This window comes from Aotus nancymaae, unplaced genomic scaffold (genome assembly GCF_030222135.1).
Source record: "Aotus nancymaae isolate 86718 unplaced genomic scaffold, 86718_ANA_hifiasm-v0.15.2.pri h1tg000059l, whole genome shotgun sequence".
NCBI classification, from domain to species: domain Eukaryota; kingdom Metazoa; phylum Chordata; class Mammalia; order Primates; family Aotidae; genus Aotus; species Aotus nancymaae.
Genome location: NW_026988473.1, coordinates 68,907,935 through 68,933,852, shown reverse-complemented (window position 1 = coordinate 68,933,852; position 25,918 = coordinate 68,907,935). Strand labels below are relative to the sequence as shown.

Below are 25,918 nucleotides of genomic sequence, written 5' to 3'. Positions count from 1 at the left end.
GTGAATTGGAAGATGTAGAATAAACGGATAGATTTCTAGACACATGCAACCTACCAAGATTGAATCATGAAGAAATCTGAAACCAGAATAGATCAATAACAAGTAAGGAGATAGAAGTCATAATTAAAAGTCTCCCATCACAGAAAAAGTCAAGACCTAATGACTTCACTGCTGAATTCTACCAAATATTTAAAGAACTAATACCAATCCTACTCAAATTATTCAAAAAAAATCTATGAGGAACGAATACTTCCAAACTCATTTTGTGAGGCTAGTATTACCACAATGCCAAAACCAGAGAAAGACACATCAAAAAAGAAAACTATAGGCAAATATCTCTGATGAACATAGATTCAAAAATCCTCAACAAAGTACTCACAAACCAAATTCAACAACAAATTAAAAGAATCATTCAAGACCAAGTGGGATTCATTCAGGGATGCATAGATGCCTCAACCTACAGAAATAAATCAATGCAATACATCATATTGACAGAATGAAGGATAAAAACATATCATTTCATTTGATGCTGAAAAACATTCAGTAAAATTCAATATCTTCATGATAAAAACAGTAAAAAAAAGTGGCATAGAAAGAACATACCTCAACAAAGTAAAAGCCATGTATGACAGACTCCCAACTAGTACCATACTAAAGGGGAAAAACTAAAAGCCTTTTCTTTAAGATATATAACAAGACAAGGATGCCCATTTTTACCACTATTATTCAATATAGCACTGGAAGTCCTAGCTGGAGTAGTTAAATGAGAGTAAAATAAAGGGCTTTCGAATTGGAATGAAAGAAGTCAAATTATTCTTGTTCATAGCTGATACAATCTTCTATTTATAAAAACCTAAAAATTCTACCAAAAATCTATACTAATAGAACTGAAGAATAAATTCAATACAATTGCAGGATATAAAATCAATGTACAAAAAGCAGAAGCATTTCTATAGGTCAACAATGAATAATCTGAAAAAGGAACCAAGAAAAAAATTCCCATTTACAATAACTACAAATAAAATAATAAACCTAGAAATAAATTTAATCACAGAAGTAAATGATCTCTTCAATGAAAATTATAAAACATTAGTAAAAGAAATTGAAGAAGGCACAAAAAAATGGGAAATAATTCTGTGTTAATGGATTGGCGAAATCAATATTGTTAAAATGTCCATACTACTCAAAGCAATCTACATGGTAGTGACATCCCTATCAAAATACCAATGACATTCTTCAAAGAAATAACAAAGTAATCCTAAAATTTGCACAGAATCACTATAGACCCAGAATAGCCAAAGCTGTCATGGTAAAAAGAACAAAGCTGGAGGAATTACATTACCTGACTTCACATTGTACTATAGAGCTATAGTAACCAAACTAGTATAGTACCGGCATAAAAACAGACACATAGACTAATGGAACAGAACAGAGAACCTGGAAATAAATCCACACATCCACCATGAATTGAATTTTGACAAAGATGCCAAGAACATATAATGAGAAAAGGGCAGTCTCTTTAATAAATGGTGCCAGGAAAACTGGATATTCATGTGCAGAAAAATGAAACTACAACCCTATGTCTCACCATATACAAAATAAAAATGGATTAAAGATTTAAATCTGAGACCTGAAACTATGAAACTACTAAAAGAAAACACCGAGGAAACTCTCTGGAACATTGGTCTGGGCAAAAATTTCTTGAGTAATACCTCAAAAGTGCAGGCAACCAAACCAATAATAGAAAAATCACATCACATCAAACTAAATAGCTCTCCATAGCAAAGGAAATAATCAGCAAATTAGGAGACAAATTACAGAATGGGGGAAAATATTTTCATCTGACATTAGATCAATAACCCTAATATACTATATAGGGAGCTCAAACAACTCAATGGGAAAGAAAGTCAGTCTGATTTTAAAATGGGCAAAGGATCTGAACAGAGATTTCTGAAAAGAAGACATGTAAATAGCCAATAGATATATGACAAATACTCAACATCATTAATCATCAAGAAATGTAAATCAAAACTAGAGTGTGATATCATCTCATCCCAGTTAAAATGGCTTTTATCCAAAAGACAGGCAATAATGAATTCTGTTGAGGATGTGGAGAAAGGGAAACCCTCATACACTGTTTGTGGGAATATAAATTGGTATATCCACTATGGAGAGGAGTATGGAGGTTCCACAAAAAATTAAAAATAGAGAGTACCATATGATTGAGCAATCCCACTGCTATCCGAAAGAAAAGAAATCAGTGTATTGAAGAGATGCCTGTACTCTGGTATTTATTGTTTATTCACAATCGCCAAGATTTGGAATCAAAGTGTCTATCAACTGATGAATAGGTAAAGAAAATGTGGTACACATTGGAATATTATTCATCCACAAAAAAAGAATGAAATGCTGTCATTTACCACAACATGAATGGACCTTGAAAGAAAGAAAGAAAACCTGGCACGGAAAGACAAATTTCACATGTTCTCACATATATGTGAGAACTAAACATTAAAACAGTTGAACTCCTGGAGGAAAAGAGTATAATGATGGCTGTCTGAGGCTGGGAAGGGTAGCAGCAATGGAGTAGAAAAGTAGAGATGATTAATTTGTATAAAAATATAGTTAGAATGAATAAGATCTAGTATTTGATAACAACAGGGTGACTATAGTTAACAATCATTATTGTATATATCAAAAAACTAAGGGTAGAATTGGAATGTGTCTAAAACATTCTTATATTAGAAATTCTTGAGGTGATGGATATCCCAGTTACCTGGATGTGATCATTAAACATTGTATACTTGCACCAGAATATCACATGTACCCTATAAACATCGACAATTATCATGTACTCATAATACTTTCTTAAAAAAGAAAGGTTACAAATGCATATTTTCTACAAAAATTATTCTGTGCATACCTTTATTTTGGGAGTGTCATATAAATTATCTATTTGAAAAAAAAGTCAAAAGATGACAAATATTGTTGACGATCTGGAGAAATCAGATCTCTGTACACTGCTCATGGGAATTTAGATTGGTATAACCATTGTGGAAAACAGTATGGAGGTTTTGAAAGAAATTGAAGATAGAACATCATACGACCCAAAAATTCCTTTTCTAGGCATATACACAAAGGAAATGAAGTCACAGCCTTGGAAAGATATTTGTACTACTATGATCTTTGCAGCATTATTCACAGTAGCCAAGATAGAGAAATAAGTGTTTGTCAGTGGATGAATGGATAAAGAAATTGTGGTATCCGTATAAAATGGAATAATATTCAACCCTAAAAAAGAATGAGATCCTTCCATTTGCCATTACATGGATGAGCCTGGAGGACATGATGCTAAGTGAAATAAGCCAGATGCAGAAAGAAAAATATTGCATAATCTCACATGTGTGTGGAATATAGTATGTATGTATGTGTGTGTATACATATATACATATTCACCATATACAAAATAAAAATTTAAATACATATACACATAGAATAAAACAGTGGTTACTGATTTGGGAGGAATGAGGAGATTTAGGTTAGAGGATACAAAGTAGCAGATATGTAGTATGAGCAAGTCTAGACAGCTAACGTACAACATGAGGACTGTAGGTAATAACATTGTATTATATATGGGATTCATGCTAAATGAGTAGATTTTAGTTGTTCTTGATACAAAGAAAAATGGGTAACTATCTAAGAAGTGATAAATATGTTAATTTGCTGCACTATAATAATCTTTGTACTACGTATATGTATCTCACAACATGATGTTGTATACCTTAATTATTCACAATATAATTTCAAAATAAATTAATTTTGAATCAGAAAACTATTGTTTGTGTGTTTGTAAATATTATTATTATTATAAATCACATCCTTAGAAACTATGTTGAAGATCTTGCATTGCAAATTTCATGTTGGACTACTGATACTAGCCACGTGCTTTAAAAGAGTTTCCATATGATGGATTTCATTCATTCATTAAAAAATCTCTATTAGCATCTGTTATGTTCAAAACACTGGTGATATAGCTGTGGACAAAATAGATAAGGTTCCTGCTCTCACTGATAAACTTCATATAGGGGAGGTAGTAAGAGATGAATAGAGAAGGTAATTTTAGATTGTGATAATCATATGGAGGAAGTAAACTGGGATGATATAATGGAGAACATTGGAAAAGATTTTAATTTAGTTAGGGGAAATCAGTTTGGGAAGGTCTTGCTGACATGATAACATCTGAGCAGAGACTTGAATGAGAAGGAGCGAGCCATGTGCAAATTCAGGGAAAGACAGTTTCTGGAAGAAGGAACAATAAATTCAAGGCCCTGAGGAAGAATTAGAGTGAAACACCATATTTGAGGAACAGATAACAGGCTAGCATGCTTGGGGTATGTATTAGTTTTCATGCTGTTGATAAAGTCATACCCAAGACTGGGAAGAACAAGAGGTTTAATTGGACTTATAGTTCCACATGGCTGGGGAGGCCTCAGAATCATGGCAGGAGGCAAAGGCACTTCTTACATGATGGCAGCATGAGAAAATGAGGAAGAAGAAAAAACAGAAACCCCTGATAAATGCATCAGATCATGTGAAACTTATTCCATAACACGAGAATAGCATGGGAAAGACTGGTACCCATGATTCAATTACATCTCCCCCCACCCTGTCCCACCTGCAATACGTGGGAATTCTGGGAGATACAATTCAAGTTGAGATTTGGGTGGGGGCACAGCCAAACCATATCAGGGTATAAGAAGGTAGAGTATGGGAATGGCATTTAGCAATACTGCTGAGGTTATTTATATTAACTTGAAAGCAAAATTTTATTTCTGACCATACAGCTTTTTAGATTGTGGCTTGCACACAATTATTTGGATTTCTGGAATCCACTCAACTCACAGCATTGTATAATAGTAGGAAAAATTGAGCCTCTTAAGAAATGTAGTTAATTGTCAGCAAAGTTTATATAAATTTTGATTTGTTAGTGAAACAATTTTTTTTGAATGTTTACATCATTTATAGCCTGCCACTTATATAAAATTTCAGAGGTTCTTTAGATTTTGATGATGATAATAACTGAAAGAGCTACATGTCTGTCATTTATGTTGTAACTCATGTGTAAAATTGATATAAAATTTAGCTTTATACAATTGAATATCATGATTAAAAGATGAGTTAAAAGTAAAAATGTATTTCTGTAGCAATTACTGTTTCACTAAAATTTTTTCTTGTTTAGTCTTTATATTTTTTTTGCAGAGATTTATGTTTAACTTGAACAGAATACATAGACTCCTGCTTTTCACGAATTATTTTCAGGATCCAATACTGTCCTGATTTTTTTAATGGTAGAAACTCTCTGAAAAATTCAGTCTTTTTTCAGTTGATCCTAATTTCTTACTTACCTCTGGAGAGTTTGGAAATGAGGGCAGGCATTTTGCCATGACCTGCCTGCAGTCTTTTTATTTTATTAAGCTAACAAGCTTTGCAGATGTCATTTGTGTGCCTGCTGTTCTGGTTGTATAGGGAACAGATAGGCAGGGATAGGAGGCCAGGTGGGTGGATTTCTTGTTATTTCCTTTGGACTTAATCTTTCTAATGTGGAGTCCATTCCTTCTGGGATTATTCCCAAGGCCTTTAGAAGCTATGAAAGGCCTCGGGTAGAAGCCCAGAGATGAATGTATGTTTTTAGGAGGATCACAGGTTGTTTATAATTCATCTGCATGGAGTCCAGGCTACCTTTGGCTAAGGAAAAGGCCTTTGAATCTGTTCGTGCCACACTTTCAGGTTGGACCCAGAGGGACAGAAACAGCTTCAGGATTTGCAGTGTGATGAGATGGAAAGAACATAGACTGCCCTCTAGGTTGGAGTCACCTAGGTTCTATGTCACTTAGGGCAGTCATAGAACCTCAGGCAGCTTCAATTTCCTTAACTATAAAATAGAGGTTACAATTATTTCCTAAAGGGTGTTATGACCATGAGGTAATAGTTACTAAGTATTTACCACAGTACTTCAAAAAAATAGCCACTTGATAAATTACTGTTATATTAACAAAAATGCTTATGTTTATTATTGTTTTCTAACACAATAACAAGCACCTAGTTTCAGTAGCATCCTATAGTTTTAACACTTCAGCTAGAAACTGCCCTTCTCCATTATAGATAAGACTGTTCTAAGTCATACCCTCTTACATCAGACTAGACTTGCCAATGAAAATATTCGCGTTTGCAAATACCTTCAGCTACATGCACCAGTACATTTATTTTAAAATTTCTATGTATGCACATAAATATATGTGTATATATTATAGTTACTCTGTAATGTGCACATATGATTCTAATATAAATAAGGGATCATAGGTTTAAATCAGTTTTTAAAAACTATCAAAAAATAAATAGCATAACTGAAGCTCTGATTATTCTTTAATTCCACTAATATTTATTTTGTGCCTCTTAAGTGCCAGTACCACCCTAGGTAGCAGAGATACACATTAAATCTGCCCTCAAGGGACTAGATTCTAGAATAGACACAGAATGGATTTCACTTCTAGAGATTTTTTTTTTCCTATTGGAAACAAAATAAAAATAATACATTTAAGTGGTTAAGGTACAGGTTTAGTGCAAATAATTTAAAAGAGAGTTTTATATCAAACTTTCAATTATAGGTTTACTAAGAATGAATATATTTCTAGTTTGATATCATTAACCTCAAGGAATATCAAGTAAAGCAGTTGCAGGCTGAGGCTTCTTATCTTGCCAAACACCTCTTGTGAAAATCACAGGCCCAATTGAGCTCTATGTCTGTAAAAAAAAAAAATGCTTCATGTCGATACATTGTTAATTATAAAAACAGCATAATGTTTCCCTTGAGACAAAGGAGTGAATTATCTTCTATCATCTTTGTATCTGAGGAAAATCAATGGAAGGTAAGGTGTACACAAAGTAGAAATCCCAAATGGGTCTACACTTTAAAATGTTATGTACTTACTTATGTCTGAACATACATACTTTATCCAGTTAATCACTTGAGGTGAGTACAAACAAATGAATATATAACATACATGCTGTATATGCATTTACAGTATATTTGTACTCAACATTATATGAGCAATGCTCTTTTATTCTCAAGTAGAGATTGCATGTTCAGTTTGTAAAATGCTTGCTCTGAAGTACTTTTATTGGATATGTTTATTAAGGTGATTTTATAACAGCATAACATATTGCTGATTCATTCATTTTTCAAATAGAGTAGAGTGTTTGAAATTCTCATTTCTCTTAACTTCTAGTTAACTGCTATGGATCTTTCTCAACTTAGCTCGAGGCTTGTCTCCAGAACGCTTTCCCTCACCTCTCCATTCTGGGTTAAATGTCTCTATTTTGTGGATATAAAGCACCCCCAAATACTTTCTGTACAGTACTATAGTTTTTTATTCTCTTATGGGAGGGGATTTTGCTAGCTTTTCCTTACCTTATGTTTCCACATAAGTAGATTCTCAAGTATATTTGTTGAATGAATGAATGAGACACTAGTCTAGGCAATGGAAATAAAGAGTTAAAACTATCTTTAAGGAGTGCACTTTAGAGGGTGATATAGACATTAATCAGTTCATCACATAATGAGTGTTCAACAAATATGTGTCAGATGGACGACTTAGGGATTGCCTAAGGTGTTCTAGGATCTATGCTAGAAGAAAAGACAAGTTGTCTGTTATTTCTGCAGGTCTCCACAGTTTACAAAGTGCTTTCATCTGTGATCCGCCAGAGTTAGACTCATCAGGCTCTCTCTGCTAACTTTCCTCTATCTTAGTTACCTCCTCTCTACAAAGATGGAATGAAGTTCTGAAGGTATCATCTAGCAGAAAAACTTGTGAAAATATTCATCTTACTCTGCTATCCAGTTTATTTACTTCCTCTAACTCCTGATTGTCTCCATTCTGATTGTCTCTATGACTAACAAAGACCTGGACTTGAAATTAAGAGACATGATCTTTAATGTTGGCATTGAAAGTTACTAGGTTTTTGGGAAGTCATTTCAATTTCTCAAGCCTGTGAGACTGTTACACGTGCGTCGTCAACTTCAAAGTGTTACAGGGACACAAAGCCTAATTACTTTGAACATGAATATGACAATAAGTCTCAATTACATATTAGATGTTTTACTTGTTTCAGGGAAACACACTGGTACCTGGGAATGCTCAAAGATAAAATGTTTTAAATACTCCAAGATAAGCTTAGGAAGTATTGAGTTAAAATAATTATTGTGATGATATGACAAATGAGGGTGACTAGACAAAGTGATGTTTCCTCGACTTTTCAAATTACTGAACCATAAGATAGAGTTACCTGATGGAATGGACCAGAGCATGAGTTCTATTCATGGTGTTTAACTTGAAAATTATTTGAAGTTTATTACAACAGTAGGATAACAGTTAAGAGGAAATTATATTTTTTAACTACAAATAATTTTTGGAGTCACTTTTGAAAGTTATTATATCAAATTGCATTTTAGGAGCTTTTATTTTCATTTTTTTCTCTGAACACGTATTTGACTTGCTATGAACTTAAAGTCTTTATAAACAGATCTCTCATTTGGGTAAAATAATGACACATCAGTTTCTGAGACATTCATTTACTTAGCAATCAGGAGGTTATTGGGATATTGAGGTTCGAACCTGAATAATTCATGAAAGGTAGAAGAGTCTTATATGTTATTTCTTTCCCCCAAATTATTTATCATGGAAAGTATACTTTTTATGAAAAAAGAGAGGGTGGTGGTTGGCAGTAGAGTGGAAAATGGTCCTGCCAGTGTCTTGCGGACCTAAAGTGTATAGGTCCCTAGACATTTATTTTTGATATTTCAGTGGTCCAGTTGACTATGTGTTTTCTTCCTAGTGAAAAGTGCATCATTGATTTTCCATTTTTATTCGTCAGGCAGTACTTTCCATTCTGTCATTCACTCTCTTTCACTTTCCCTCATTCTCCCTTCCCGCCCCCTCTCCTCTCTGAGCTCCTGTGTCTTTCTGTTTGTCTGTTTCAGTCCGTGACTGCCTATGTGTCTAAGATGATGGGAAAAAAAGTATATTATTATCCAGAGTGATGCTTGTCAAGCACCTCAAAGGCAGTCTATATAGTAGCAGCTTTACTAGAAGAAAGGGAGGGATTTGGGGGAGGGGAGAGTGTTAATCATTCGGCTGTTAGAATGCTGCAGAAGGGAACACAAAGCTCTGCCCACGTAATAAGTGCCTGCAGACAGCAAGTGAGGAAGGAAAAGTTTGGGAAGGAGCTCATTTTTTCACTCAGAATGTAGAACTTTTATAAACACTTTAGAACCTCCACCCTCCCCAATTTCATCATATACTTATTCGTTTAAATGTGTAGGTTGTTTGTGTATTTGCATATGTCATGGACCACACACATAGGTAAACACAAATAAAGGATAAACGTAACATTTTTCTAAGTTAAACTTCCAAATCTGCAGTTTCTTTATGTCACTGGCTCGATTTTCCTTATCCAGCTGTTAGTCATTTGTAAGAAGCTGCCCTTGTAATTGCAAGTGAGTTGAGATGTGATGTATGCAGCGCCACATGCACCTTAGCTTTTCAGTCATATCTTTCGAGTCATTTAGACTCCCGGCAATCATGCTCATAATAAATAGCATTTTATTACCCAAAGCCGCTATTCTGGCACTGGAACGACAGCCATTTGGTAGATGGGACGGGTAGTTTTTTTGTGTTACTCAGTGTTGTTAGTAAGAAAGAAAAGCAACAAAGAGGGGATTTTGGCAAAGGAAATCTTATGGGTACACTGAAGCAGCAGATCAGAATTCAGAAACAAGAGCAAGAGCTGAAATGTGATTCTCTGGTGCTTGGTGTTACACTCATCGCTACGATAGAACTGTGCGGGGCATTCACAGGAGTCTTGTTCTGATCAAGGAATCCACTAAAAGACCATGCAGCCACGGAGCCCAGCAAGCCACCGGGAAGTTTTGCCGGAGCTGATTTCTAGGGGATTTTCTGGTGCCTAGGAGAATCCTGCTTGCCTTGAGCTGTATGGAGGAGGGCTCGGGTTTCCCATGAGGGGCCCCCTTGGAAAAGCCGTCTTGTACAGAATCCAAGCTCTGCTTCTCGCTGTGTGCAATTTCCAAAGGCTTTTCTCACCTTTGCTGATTTGCTGGTGTGACTTCCATGCACTGAGTCCTGTGTAGGGATCCAGGATGGATTGCCTGTGCATTGTCACCACAAAGGTAGGATAGGAAACAGGGCTGTTGTTGTGGGCAGCATTTTTCTATTATTATTCTCATCCCGTAATTAAACAGTTCTAGTAGGTGCTGCCAGTGCATGAGAGAAAATGATTTGTATAATTTACTTTGCTGGGCATTTTGTTCCCTGAGGGTCTGGGGGGTCCTGTCTTTATGTGATTTTTAACTTCTTAAAGTGATATTGCATGTTTGTGCAAATGGAAGGAGAATTTGCCTGTTATTATTATTTTTTTTTATGGCAGGATTTGCTTTTGCATCTATTTATAGCTCATCATAGAAATATCTATAGTAGTAGTATAGCACATACACGTCAGTTTAGCATAACACATCAGGACAGTCTTTCTGAGTGTGATAATTAGCTTTTCATTTAAAAACCATGTCTTCTGTGTTTAAAGAAGCCAATCAGCTTTACTGTGACTTGACATATTGCTTCTGATTGGAGAATTCTGATATTCTGCATTTTAGTGATTTATTTTAAAGGAAAAATAATCTCAAGGCCCTGAGTTAAAACAAACACAATATTTAATATTTAGCTAATTCTCTCTATTTTAATTAGAAACAAATGCAATATTTGCATTATTGGAAATATAAATAAAAGTGGGAATGAAATAAAATCAATAGGCAAGTTTTTTAGGTATTTATTTTACGAAAAACAGTGAAAAAATTCAAAGGCATTTTATTTTATTCTGTCATCAGTTCTAAAAAATTTATTTAAATTTCATAATCACTGATTATTTGAATAGATAGTTCTAATATTTTTGGGAAAAATCTAATTATAAGACATTTATACATTAGTTCCCTTTTCATTTTGTATGTAAGCATACCATGAGTTAATTTGAATCCCATCTTCTTGTATCTCACATTGATTAGATGCTCATTAACCATGACAAAATTAATAGTTTAGTACATGAGATTTAACTGCGTGTAGATATCCCATTGTGATCTCCTTTTACCACTAAAGAAAAGATTATTTAATTTCAAAGCCGCAAGCCAAGTAACCCATGGTATGACCTTAAATATTTTACTTTTACAAATTAAGTTCCAGAAAATCTTAGTGGATATCTTCCCATAGGGTCTAGTATCACATGGAAGCTTCAGTTGACGTTAGTGGATTTTAAGCCTAAAAACTTCTAGTTGGGTTAGTTGACTAAGCCTCTAAATTAGACAAATACCTTATTTTACTTTTAAAAATTGCCAAACATCTCATTCAGTGGTCCAGTTTAATCAGTAAAAGTAAATAAGCTAAAATAAGTTTTAAAATATCTTAAGTAAGAAATTGTATGTTCTTATGTAATCTACTGAAGGAAATATCCTCAAAAATATGTTACTCTTCTTGAGATGTTACACTTGATGTTACTTTTCTTGAGAGAATACTGCCGAATCTGACCTACATGTGTTTTATAATTATTTACTCCCAAATTATAATAATTTCAGATACTGTGAAACAAATTAGTACTTTAAAAACAAGTTACCAAAGTTATTAATGAGAACCAAAACTCGAAGTCTACTGCATTGCATAACTTAAATCAATACTGAAATCCAAGTGCCTTCAATTTGGAAAACACTATCTGATAAAAAATGTCATATGCCTCATATTTACTTATAAAAGTATTATTGATTACAGGGTCATAGGTGATACATAGTGTTATTTTGCTTTAAATGCTTAATAAGAGATGAATGTCATTACTTAAGTATTGTGATTTATCATATAAATTATATGAATCAACAAAACGCAGACCCACATGAAATATCATTTTCTTAGTTATGTCCATAAACATTTCTAGAGTAATATATATGAACACTCTGATGATTCCCTAGCCTATAAGATCTTACTCCAAATCTGAGAGGTTCTGCGAATAAGTCTAACTAGACTGGAGCTCTTAAGACTTTAAACAATCTGAGTTAAATGGGGTAAGATCTAGGGTGGGATTATTTTATCAGAGGGTTTACACAAAATCCACAATCATTTCCTTCCTTTTAAAGAACAAACATATAGCAAAGTTACATTGTGATATTTACATGGTAAATAATGAATAATTGCTTCAAAAACTGGACATAGGTGAGGAGACCTCTTAGAGGACTTTAGACTGCAAATCTTACCCATTTCGTCTACCGCTGTTGATAGTTTACTCTTTTTTTCCCCAAGTGGCCATGCACTTGGGATGCCCTTGCTCTACTTTCTTGGGACTGTTTGACAAGAAACTTGCCAACAATTTGGAAATTTTAATTATATCTTAATTTAATGCTCATCTCTTTCTCCCCTAGCAATAAATTCACTTTCTAGTAGCTCTGGCTAAGGTACTCTCTTTAATTATTGCTTTACAGAAGCTTTATTGAGACTGGAACTGTTAATTATCATGATACGTCCTAAGCTCCATTTCATTCACAGAACATCTCAATACCACAGCTGACCACTACTTTGTCAAGTTTTTAGTGGCAGGAAAACAGAAATACTTCCATTGGTAATAGCATTTTTGTTCCTCCTTCCCTTTCCTTGGCATGAAAATCATTTACTGTCCCCTTGGCTCCTCCTAGACCTCTGTGCCTTATGAGTTCTTCCATATTCCCCTATTGTACACACTATAGAAATAAATTCCTCATTATGTATTTGTTTCACATTCTTAAAAATGAATGAAAGAAGATTAATGAGAGGAGGGATGATGATAAATCTAGAAAATATCATTGTATAATGGTAGCATAAAAAGATCGATTAGACATATTGGAGAATCATTTTTATTTTTTTCTGTGTATAAGAGGAAGGAAATGATTGTGGATTTTATGTAAACCCTCTGATAAAATAATCCTATTCTAGATCTTACTCCATTTAACTCAGATTGTTTAAAGTCTTAAGAGCTCCAGTCTAGCTAAACTGATTTGTAGAACTTCTCAGATTTGGACTAAGATCTTGTAGGCTAGGAAATCACTAGAGTGTTCATAAATAGTTTCTGTCGCATGGCTTCCAAGGTCTTGTCAAATGTTCAGACAACCCACTTTCAGAAGATTGAGTCATCTCTTTTTTTCAAATGTTTCTGTCCAGTTTCAATTTCAGTACTTTTGTCACAGATATCACTACTGAGAAAGAGAAGGAACATGTTTTAGTGTGAAGAGCAGGAAACTGGAGTGAGATTTGGGTTTAAATTGTTTTTCTGATATGTATTAGCTTTAGGATGTGGATAAGTTGTTTAACTTCCTCAAACACTGATTTATTCATCTTCAAAAAGGATATATTACCTAGGTCTAAGTGATATTATACTAGACTATGTAAAGTACTTAGCACAACTGGCAGATGGAAAAATGTATATATAGTATAATTTATTCAGCAACTCACAATTTATATCTTTAATGAGTCCCTCTCAGTATGAATATTGAGGTAAATGAAGTCATCTCAATAACAGTGGCTAAACACAATCTAATAACTAATGCAACACATTTTATGTGATGGAATTCCCTAAACATTTTTTGAGTAATTGAAAGATAATCCAATAAATTTAACAACTAAAATGCAAGGAAAATAATGTTAGGCAGAGCCATGAGTTTACGTGATTGGCCAATAGGACAGTAGTTCTGGATGACAAGCAGAATATTCTCTCTACTTTAATGAAATGCAAAGAGTCAATATAATTTTTCTTTTACTGCATAGGAATTCTCAAGTATCATATGTAACAACATAAAGGATTTGATATAAGAATAGAAAAGTGTGCAACCGTGAAAAATAAATCTGTACTTTCTGACCATGGGCACCCACAAGCACTTGGCCATCACTGTCCTTCTCTGTAAAATGAGTATATTTTATTGCATCCCTGAGGTATTTCCTTTTCTATTTCAAATCTAATATTATCCTCTATTGTCTCTGAAGATAAAATTGTTTAGGTTAACAAAGTATCTTTACTAGTAGTAGTGTGTGAATCATACATTGGCATAATTTCAGATATCAATTAACCATACTTATACATTTGAAAAAGTTTAAAAAAAAGATCTACAAATAAAACTGCAGAATTTTTACAGTAGTAGTAGTGGGTGAATCACACATTGGCATAATTTCAGATATCCATGAACCATACTTGTATATTTGAAAAAGATTTAAAAATGATTTACAAATAAAACTGCTATAATTCATTAATAGAGGCATGATGGCACTATTAATTTTTAATATGCATAACAGGTTAATATACATAATAAAATTCACATAGCAGAATGAAAAGTGGACTGGGCAGCACAAAAGAAGCTTTTCTTGATGTTGTTAATACTATATCTGTTTTGTTAATATGATTTTATTCTTTGCCTCTGTCAACCCACTATCTTTAATAAGAATTAAAAGTCACTCCGAATTTCTAAAAGGAAATAAAAGTTGTGTGAGGCATTAAAAATATGTTTATCAAGGCTGGTAAATATCATATTATTTATTATGACCTTAATTTTTAGAAGGTGGCATGTCGTTTCTTTGGAAGTGGATTCTTAACAGAAATATTTGCAAATAAGGTGTTTGGAAAAGCTAAAATAATTTTTATTTCCACCAGAGCTTCCTGTAGAGAAAATGAAACAAATTGCCAAGGGAACAAATGGCTTCCTGAGTGGTCTTGTGTTCATAGAGAAAGCTATTTATTCATGCAGGTGTACAGTTGCTCCCATGGTAGAAGCATCACATTTATTCATTCATTTTATTCATCTAACAAGCATATATTGAACGCTTACTATGCACTTGACATGTTGAAAGGTGTGGGGCTATAATAAGCAATCTGTTCTCATGGAACCTTTAGTCTAATGGTGAAAACAACCAATTACAGAAATAGCAGTGATGTCTGATAAGAAAATGAATATAGGGTGCTATGGAAATGAGGACAGGAATACCTAAAGAACCTGATGAGCTATGTTGCAGGTATGTAGGGGTAAATATAAGGGGAAGCTTTACTGAGGAAGTGAAAATTAAGTTGATTTGCATAATGGAGGGCATAATGGGGTAGGGAGACTGCTTTAGGCAAAGTTCTGGCAGAATGTTTTAGGCAAAGTTCAGACTATAATTTTAATTATAGTGTGTGGGGAGAGAGAGAGAGAAAGAGAGAGAATGAGAATAAATTACATATTTCAAGAATGGAAGGCCAAAATGGCTGGAATGTAAGGTGTCCAATATGAGTAACAAGATTCAAAGGATACAGAGATGGATCAGTACCTGGTCGCAAATATCATATAGTTGAGACAGTTGTTACCTTAAAGGAAATAGGATTTTCCATTCATCAACACTGGTTCCCAATCCCAGTTTGCCCAGACTTTTCTCCCATTTCATCCCCCTAATTTGATGTCTCTCGTGTTTTCTACACAACCTGTGTTGCTCATTCTTATACCTGTTCAGTAAAATAATGGTTTCCCCTTTTACTAGCTGGATGACCTTGTCAGCACTGCAGTTTTCTCATCCACAAAAGAGTACCTATCTTACAGCATTGTTTTGAGAATTGGGTGGGATAAGAACTATAAAACGCTGAGGATATTACCTTGTAGGGAGTAGGTGCACTGTTCTCTGTTAGGGTCCATAGCTTTCTTATCTTCCTATCTTTTTTTGGTACACCTTTCCTCATGTTTATCCTGCAAGTGACAGTCGTTAATACTTGTCGTTTGAGCCAAATATCTGCAAGGTGGCATGTATACCTTACAGAGATGAGAATGGGGGCTTGATGTGTCCAAAAAAAAAATAAATCTATTGGGTGGCAAAGAGAAGCATAAATACAACTAATAGTAGGGAAAATTTAACATAATTGACCCTTTTGTATAAAAAGAGAAAAGATGGGCCGGGCGCGGTGGCTCACGCCTGTAATCCCAGCACTTTGGGAGGCCGAGGCGGGTGGATTAAGAGGTCAAGAGATCGAGACCATCCTGGTCAACAAGGTGAAACCCCGTCTCTACTAAAAATACAAAAAATTAGCTGGGCATGGTGGCGCGTGCCTGTAATCCCAGCTACTCGGGAGGCTGAGGCAGGAGAATTGCCTGAACCCAGGAGGCGGAGGTTGCGGTGAGCTGAGATCGCGCCATCGCACTCCAGCCTGGGTAACAAGAGTGAAACTCCGTCTCAAAAAAAAAAAAAGAGAAGAGATTCTATGATTGTCTTGGTAACCTGAGATTAGCCATTTTAATAGTGTCAAACACCGTGAAATACTAATGGCATTAATCTAATAGCTTAACTTTCTTTTATTAAGTGTTCCATCCAGCTGCAGGAGGATCAGTCTAATATACAAGGCCAACAGCATCACTCTCAGCAACCTATTGAAAGATGAGTAGTTGTCCAGATTCTTACAAATGTATACAATTCTCTTTTGACTTAGAACCTAAATTTCTCTCGTATCTTGTCTTCTATAATTATACCTTGTATTTTACACTCCAAGAATCTTGAAAATACATGGATAAGACCATGTTTTGAATCTGTGCTACCTTTCCTTTCTTTCATTAAACTAAAGGATATATTAGTCTCGCTGGCTTCACTCTGTTCTCTGAAGGTGTCAACCATGTTTCTGTTTTGGGGACTTCCATTTACTATTATTCTTTTTAGATAACTGTCCACTCATCTAAATTCTAGTTATCTTCCAGATATCACCTTACATGTCACTGTCTTTTCTAGAAGATTATATATCCTTAGCGTACACTCTGATATTATGCCACATTTCCACATATAGCAATTCATATTGTATACTGATTTGTGTGATTATTTTGTCTTTCTTTTGACTAGAAAGAAGCTCCATAAAGAAAGGAATGATGTTCCTTTTTCTTATTTGTGTGTGTGTTTCTGTGTATATTTATTTATTTATATATATACATATATACATACATATATATACATATATATATGTATGTATATATATAAATGAAATGTCTGGGACATGGAAGGGACTTGAATTTCATCAAAACGCATTTAGTTTTTAGACTAATGCAGTGATCCTTCATATCTTAAAGATGAGGTACAGTCACAGAAATAAGTTCCAACTCAGGTCTTTGTGACTGTAATATCCATGTTCCCATTCACTATTATTCTCTTCAGATTGAACCACAGCAAGGTTATTATTGAGTTAAAATATACTCTTGATTCTGTACTTTGCATTTCATTCCTTCTCTATCTAAATATCTAATTAAATAAAAACAATGCACCACATAGGGCTTACTTTAAAATTACAATTGGTTGTAGATTTGTAGTTTTTCAGACATATATCCATAGCCTGTCAAACTAAACTTTTAGAAATAAAATTTTATTATATGAATCATATCAGTCATCTGCTAACTCATCTGTAGTAAATGGTTTTCCTTCTAAACCTGATTACCAGAATGTTATTTCATAACATTATCCCTTTTTGAGTCTGTGAGTAAAAACAACAGAATACTGTGAAGAGCTATGAGTCTGAGAGAATTGTCCTTTATAAGACCTTTACATAAATCATACTTTCTGAGACATATGTGGGTCTGAAGAGGAAACAACTGCGAATAAAATTTCATAATTTAAATAACATTTAAACATTCACTATGCTCAAAACTTTAAAAAATAATATAAATCCTTCATAAGGTACAAAAAGAATTCATCACTTTATTATTTATCCACTGTTTAATCTGAATGTTTGGAAGATAAGATTTTCTTGAAGCAGATTACCCATGATTATAGCTATCTGAGGAACCTGTTTTGTTGCATGTATGTATGTTTCACCAAAGGCAATCTGAGAATGTGTGTTGATTCAAGATTCAGAAAATATAGACTTGGAGTTTCCTTTACTATACTAGTAATCTTAGTAAATTCAATTTATCCTCCCTGAGTTTTATTTTTCTAAAGTCTGAAATAGGGTAATAATACTGGCTTATCAGTACTTCCTGAATATGAATATTGTACAGAATCAAATTAGTTTATATATTTGAAAAATATGAAATACTCTATACATGGAAAGGATGAGTCAAATTATTAAAAATAGAAAACATTAGCATAAATTGGGATATTTTATTACCATTAGTGTCACTGTATGGTAGAGAAAATGAGAGCTGTGTCTGTATGTGTTAGAAGTAATTTTATGTGACACAGGTCATATAAATACTTAAGCAAACAACTTAAAAGAATATTGAAGAGTATCACCTTTGTGAAGATCTTGGCAAAGAATATCCCAGACAATGGGAACAGCTAGTGCCAATATATACACAGCGTTGAGTGTAGTAACTATGTATACACATAACCAATAAATAGCAGGTACAGGTGTTCCTGTTCCTTCTCCTTTTTCACTCTCATTTTCTCATTTCTGGGAGTCTGACATTTAAGGATAAATTTTACTGATTCAATTAGCTAGTTACCACTCTAGTGGCAAATTTCTGTTTGTGTAGTCATGGTGATGGGGATTTCCTGTGGCTTCAATGAATAATATTTGCAGGTTTATAGGCTCTTATTGGTGAGAGAAAGATAACAAATATTCCAGCTTCTTCTTCCATTTGTGCATTCAAAGTTAGTACCAGATTTGAAATCCTATAAATATAACCTGTGCCCCTCATATCTCTGTTTTAATATGCTTACCCACACATGTCTATTTCTTTGTATCAAGTAATACAATTCTCGAGCTAACCTTTTGGAGATAACAGGTTTTATGAGAAATTGGTTTGAGAGTAAATTTATGAATTCTTAGAATTTGGAATTCTGTTTACCCATTAAGTAAACTTAAGTCAAAAGTTCCAGGAAAATGTTTACTCTCTGGAGTCCTCCGAGCATAAACAGTTCTCCTATGTGCTCCGTGCTCAATTTCTTTGTATGCCACTATTCCACTTGTCGTGATTAGAAAAGTAGGAGTTGACCTTGATTTTTATTTTTTCCCAAATCCCCAATAGCCAATTCTTATTTATTTTATTTCTTATAATCTGTCCTTTATTTACAATTTCTACTACCAGTGGTCTTTTTCAGAGTCTTACTAATTCTTACCTGGATTTCTGCAATCAAATCCCTATTAATCTTCCTGCTTTCCCTATCTTTCCACTCCTACACATTTTCCACACCATTAACTGGGACCTTCCTTTAAAAAAAATGTACATATGTATGTGTGTGTGTATAAATATGCATGTGTGTATATATACACATATATATGTATGTGTCTATATATTTACATGTATATATATAATTTGCATGTATATCACAACTCTGCAATTCTCATTATAATCCTTCAGGGATTCCCTGTCCCCTATGGCTCCCTTATTCAAAATTTGGTTTGTTCACCAACTGCAATGGCATGCCCTAGAAAACAGAAATGCACAATCTCAGTCCCCATGCTAAACTACTGAATCGAAATCTGCATTTTCATAAGATCCCTAACTGATTTGTATCCTTAGTTGATTTTGCACATTAAGGTTTGAGAAGCACTGCTCTTCAGGATAAAGTCTGCATTGTTTCACCTGGAGCACCTCACCCTCGATGTTGTATCTGTTGCCTGTCTGCCTATCTCAGATCCCACTACCCTTCATGCCTTAGTCAACTATAATCAATAATGTTTTGTTTCCCCAAATAATCTGAATTTCATCCTCCTGTTTCTTTGTTGTGCCTTTTTATTCTTATGCCTTGAATTCCTCTCAACTCCCTAGCCTGATCTTCCCTAATACATTTCTTAACCTTGAAGATTCAGCTAAACGCAGATTTCTCTGTAAGTACTTTCCTTGATAGTGCCCTACCAGACTGAGCCTGTCATGTTCCGTGTTCTTAGTACATTGTCTGTATTTTTGTTATAGCCTTTATCTGGTTGTATAGTTATCTTTTACTTGTGCCTGTTTCTTGCTAGAATGTGAATTCCTTGAGGACAGGAGAAGTTCTTAGTTGTATTTATAGCTGATCACTTACCATGGTACTGGCAGATGTACCATAAGTGTTGACTGATTCTTTCATTTAACAGACGTCCGATAAATATTTCACTATTCAGTAAGTAAATGAATGAGTGGATGAAATTCTTGCTTCCTCTAAGTTACACACACACACATACATACTCACACACCACACACACACAACACACTTATGTAGATATACATTTACTTCTCTGTGTACGTATATAGACTCATGTGCACATATACACAAATGTTTTTGCATATATACATACATGTATACACATATGTACATGTGTATATATAATGTGCACTTCACAATAAATAGTTGTAAAAGAAATCTTTGTAGTCTGATGGATAAACTATTCAGTTAAGAGACAGGCAATTGGTAAACTTATCTGTGAACAGTTAGTTGGTCTAAAGTGATACTTGGAAGTGTCATTTTTATGTAAAAGAAATGGACTAATAGAGATAAAAGTCCTTTTATACACCTGGAAAATGGCAACTGAATCACATCTATGATAAACCAAATTATCATGTTCATCATTTAAATTTCTAAAATTAAAGTATAAAAATACTTAGAAGACAATTAATTGCACGTTTCTATTAAACAAAAACTAAAGCAGTCAGATCAGGTTTTCAGTTTGATAAAAGAATGTCAACTCATATCCATTTAATTTTTCAGTGATTTAATATAGCAAGATACTTTGGGGGGAAAATTATTTGGCTTTATAATATGTATATAATATATTTATCATAAGTATACTATAAAAGAAGAGCAATATTAACGTATATTTTACTATTAAAATATTAAAGTGAGTTAGAAAGCTATGCAACAGAAAATTCAAAAATGACTTTATTCTCCTAAATTATCAGGTTATAAAATAATTGGAGAAATAATATAATTTTGTTTAAAGCGGAATACTTTATGTTTCACTCAACTTTCAGGACACAGACTTGTCTAGGTAGAGGTTCACAGCAGTTCTGCTACTTTTTTATATTGGTTCACATTTCAGAGAACAAGGTGTATCAGTAACATTGAATGGCTTTATTCCAAGTAACCTATAAAAGAAACTTAAAAAACTATAATAGTAATTGTTACTTGAAATTTGTACAACTAGCCACAGATGACAGCAGCATTATGCATACAGGACTGGAATGGATGTTATGTTATTCTGTGGTTAAGATCTGAGTTAGCTTTAGAGACTTTCAACTGTTCCCTTAAAATTGTTCTGAAACTCTTAGATAGAAATGACTTAGAATAATCTATTATACCACTTTACCAGGCAGCAGTGTAGTTAGCAATAGAGTCTCCTCGAATACCATTTAATTATGTTTCAAAAAAGAATATCCAAAAATAAAATTTCAAGACATAAATTATACCATTTATTATCTACGCCAGCAAGAATTTTGATTGTTGTATGAAAACACAGTTCATAAAGTATTAATATTTTAGCTTACCCCTCTGATACTTCACGTTTTTACAATGAGAAATATAATCTTTCATGCTATATTTATAGATATCCTAAAATAAAATAATTTGTTTTCAAATAGAGTTCTAAATAGAACATTATAAGGATAATTTCTTGATATTCTTGATGATAAAAATTTTAAAAAATTTTATTTGCTAAAGAAACCATAAATAAAAGTGTACATTTTTAGCAAAATAAATTCTTCCTCTCTTTCTTTGTTTTGAATCTCCTAGGATTTCTAGATCTGCTGTTTTCTTGTAAGTTTCTTAAAATAAAACTGTCCTGAATTAATACACCCATAATTTACTCAGCAATCTAAAGTTCTGTTTAAATTGAGAACATATCTAATCGCTAGTCCTTTCTGGCTATTGCTTGATGTTGGCCATGGCACTTGATCTACAAAAGCCTGCACATTTTTTCCTTTATTAACATTTGTCCCCAAATACATATTCATAGGTGTCAGGAAGACAGGGCATATATGCAAGTAATATCCATTGACCATTTTCTTTGTGTTACGTTTGGCCAGAATTTTAAGTAACTGAGAAAATCCTCTGGTAAGAGAAAGCTCTGTAAATTTAACATGGTGGCATTCCACGTGTACTTTTCAGAAAACAGTAACCAATGTATATGCAATTTTTGAAATTCAAGATCATAAGAGCAAATTGGTATGAATTGCATATTTAATAGGTTGTAATTATGTCTTATCAAAAGCTCAACTTTTAAAATTCTTTATTCTTTGGAAATATGGTAATTGTTCCCTTTCCTATGTAGTTAATTATAAATTTCTGGAAGAATTAAGTGTGCTAAATCTCTTCACTTTTTTTCTCTTTGTCTCTATGGTAGCAGAGAGACTAGAAGTGAATTACTTTCGTCTTGTTTCTGAATGGCATTTCTTTCTTCAAAGAATTTTGGAGTCCTGAAATTTCAGATATTTTTTACTAGCTGTTAATTTGTTAATCCAAGAATCTTTACAAATGAATTTTTAAATATGTTTTGAAGGAAAAAAATAGCTTGTTTTAGAAGTCACAGTCTCTTACGTTTCCATGAGATTTTGTAGTTTATGATATAATAGATAAGATCTGCCAATGAAAAAATAGTTATTTTCTGTAGTAGCAACAATATTCAAATTTTCCTTTTTGCAAAGAGAAAAGTACAATTGCAGCCCATTCCTTTTTTTTCATCTGATTACTAGGATACAATGACAGAGTGCAGATATTAATTACATTTAAAGTATTTTACAAAATTCTACTTTTAAATCTTGTATTTAGAAGCTTAAATTACTCTATTGCATTTAACTATGCATAGTAATAACTCAACTTTTGAAATTGGTAGAGCTTCAGAGAATACTGGGACGTGACTCCACAAAATACTAAAATACCATATTATATTTCTTAGAAATATTTACGACCAGCAATTTCAAGTTAAGTGATCCCAGACTGCAGAATCAGTTTTGGCTCCCAAATTTAGTTATCTTAAATTGCTGCAGTATTTCAGACATTCTTTTAATCTTCTATATACTGACAAAAAAGTTACAAACAAAACTTAGATTTAAAGTTCTTGCTGTTTGCTAAACACTTTCATGTACTTTATCTTATTTAATTTTCATATTTACCTTGTGAGATAAATATTATTTTATACTCAGATACAAGAATATAGACTCAGAGGAGCTAAGTGGAACAGGAGAAAGATCCCCAATTAATAAGATAGATATTAATATATATTAATATATCAGGCTCTTGGAGAGATATATATATATGTATTTGAAGTTTTGTAATACTTAAAATAATTCCTTAAGCTATGTTTTATTTTTCCCATTTTATGGATGAGAAAACTGAAACTCACAGAAATTAAGAAATTCATCCAAAGCCACAGATGTAAAAAGTGAAAACTCTGGCATTGTAACCCAGGTCCAGTGGATTCCTCATGGTATTAAACTCTCTCCTCTACTACCTTTTAGGGTTGATGTGATGATAAAATGAGTTAACAGTGCATGTCAAGTGCTTGGGATCTAACGGTGCTCAATGAATATTATTTCATTATATATCTAGGAAATGTCTCCTGAGTCCAAGCCCACTGTCCTCTTCCATTGATATCCTGAAATATCAAGTCACAACAATGGTTTCCATTTATAATCTTTAAATGTGGCCAGCCTAAAAACTCAGTCTATTCCACTCATCATAGTTAATCTGGGTAGCTAGGTGCTTAGAATATTTTAATGCAGAGTGTTTTAATCCTTTCATGCACTAGTTAGTCACAGACTGCACCTCTGTTAACCTGGGCAAATGTCTCTCTGAAGTCACAAAGGATTTTGAAAAGTGTTGAGAATGACTCAGCACCATCATCACTGCCCACTGAAAATCCCTTGTTCTCAGCATCCTTTGGAGAATAGGTCAGGAGCATTTTCTTCATTTACAAAAGAGGCAAATTCATGACTCCCCAGCATGGCTTCAGTTTTAGTAAGGATTTCCTCAGAAACAAATTAGGCCAACTTATTTTAAACATCTTTTGAAGCCTGAGAAAATAAAAAGAAGCAAATGAAAAGATAAGTCCAGGAAGGGATGAAGTCATATGTTGAGGAATATTCCCAAAGTTGAATAAAAAAAGTTAACACTCACCATTAGTATGTTCTGCATCTGTAATTGACACATTTAACAAGGAATACTCATGTGATGCAATAATAGAATTTATTTTGGGGTCCCCATTGTTTGTTTAAAATGGCTTAATGTCAGTGGTCCTCACCCTGCCCTCCAAATGAAAATGGGTATTCTCATAACTTTCCATTTACAGGGAATAAAATGTCCTGCAGTCACTGAAAATCACAAATACAGTCCCAATATATTAATTAAAATTGTTCGGTCCCAAATACTAGTCAAAATTTGGAACATATTCCAGATGAAAGATTCTCTTTTTCCTATTGTGGGATCTTCAGATAGGGCATCTGCTTTGGGGGAAGGGGATGCCATAGACTTTTCTTATGTTTTCCCATTTACTAGTTGGTTATTGATCCTTCCAAGTTTGGAGCATAAGAAGGAAATAAGAAAAGGAGACAAGGAAAGTTCCTATTGAACTGGGATTGTTGTGCTTTTTGACCTCTCAGCCTGACATATAATAACAATGATAAAAATAACCAAAAAGGAAGAAAATTACTGACACTTAAATAGTGCTGATTATATATAGAAATAGTTTTAAGTGTTTTACTTATAACTTTTAAAATTTTCATAACTATGGCAAAGAGAAGTAAAGTAACTTGCCTAGGGTTACACAGCTAGCAAACAGCAGATCGGGGATTTTAATGCAGCCATGAAAACTCTGGCTGAGTTTTTCCCTCATGGACACTTTCGTGGGCCCCTTCTGGGCCTCTCTAAGTGTTCTGTGATGCATTTCTTTAGGTCAAATTTTACAGCAGTCCACCCTAAATGGAGCATGGTCTTGACGAGTGTTACAATGGCTCCAGAATGAATCTTTTGCCTTGACAAACTCTGAGAGTTCAGGCTAACCCAGATGAAGCCACTTCTGACTTAACCAGTTTGCCGTGTTATCTCACTGGTTAAGCTTCTTAGGTGAGAGTCAAATTCTGGTATATTGGCCTTCTAAACCAAAGGAAGTTATGTTAAGCTTTAGGTCCAGTCCAATTGAAGTTTATTTCACTAATTGTAGGTGCGTTGTGAGACTTCTCAACCCCTCTTCAAAGAAATTCTCTCCCTTTTCTAAATCTTCAGTCACCCAAATTTTGTATACCAGCATTATATTATATTATAAATAGGATTCAGGATCCCAAAGTTGGTTCTTGGTAATTTCTTTTGAATATTGCACATGCGGTCTGCCTCCTTTGGAATCTCATTTTTATATCTTGGTGTCTTAGGACTTCCAATGTAACTTTTTTTGCACATATTTATACCTATAATGTATTTTACATTAGCACATGGCAAAATTTGATTTTCTCTTTTTCTAACATCTCATTCTAAAATGACATATCTTTATGGGAAATTAGAAAACTAATTCAATGAAAACCTTTATTTTGCCAAAATAAATTATTTATGCATATATGTATACATATACATAAAACATCTTCGTGTGTATGTATCTGTAGACACATGTGGAGGATGCATAATGAACGTATTATGTGTCTACAGATACATACAAATATATATATATATATATCTGTATTTATAAATGTATAAAATTGATGATTTGGAGGCACTTTGGGAGTAGTATTTTTCAAATTTTTTGAAAACTTTTTAACTCTTGGTATGTTAGAGATTATATTGGACTAGAAGTCAGAAAAAGTGTTCAAGTAATTTTAACAAGAATTAGCTCATTTCTAAAGTACTTTACAACTCACAGTCCATTTGCACACACATTATTGCATGTCGTTTTAGTTCTG

General features: G+C 33.6%; 1 protein-coding gene across 10 annotated transcripts in view; it reads left to right on the top strand.

The window, feature by feature from the left end:
- Nucleotides 1–25,918, top strand: part of DLG2 (discs large MAGUK scaffold protein 2) — a 2,157,409-nt gene that overhangs the window by 474,345 nt on the left and 1,657,146 nt on the right. The window contains exon 1 of one of the 10 annotated variants that reach the window (XM_012469548.2): nucleotides 9,775–10,243. The exons of the other annotated variants lie outside the window; for them this stretch is intronic. Within the exon in view, the coding sequence (XP_012324971.1) occupies nucleotides 10,214–10,243 (30 nt within the window). The 5' untranslated portion in view covers nucleotides 9,775–10,213. Of the gene's footprint in view, nucleotides 1–9,774; nucleotides 10,244–25,918 lie in introns of those variants that run through there. 10 annotated transcript variants of the gene reach the window in all.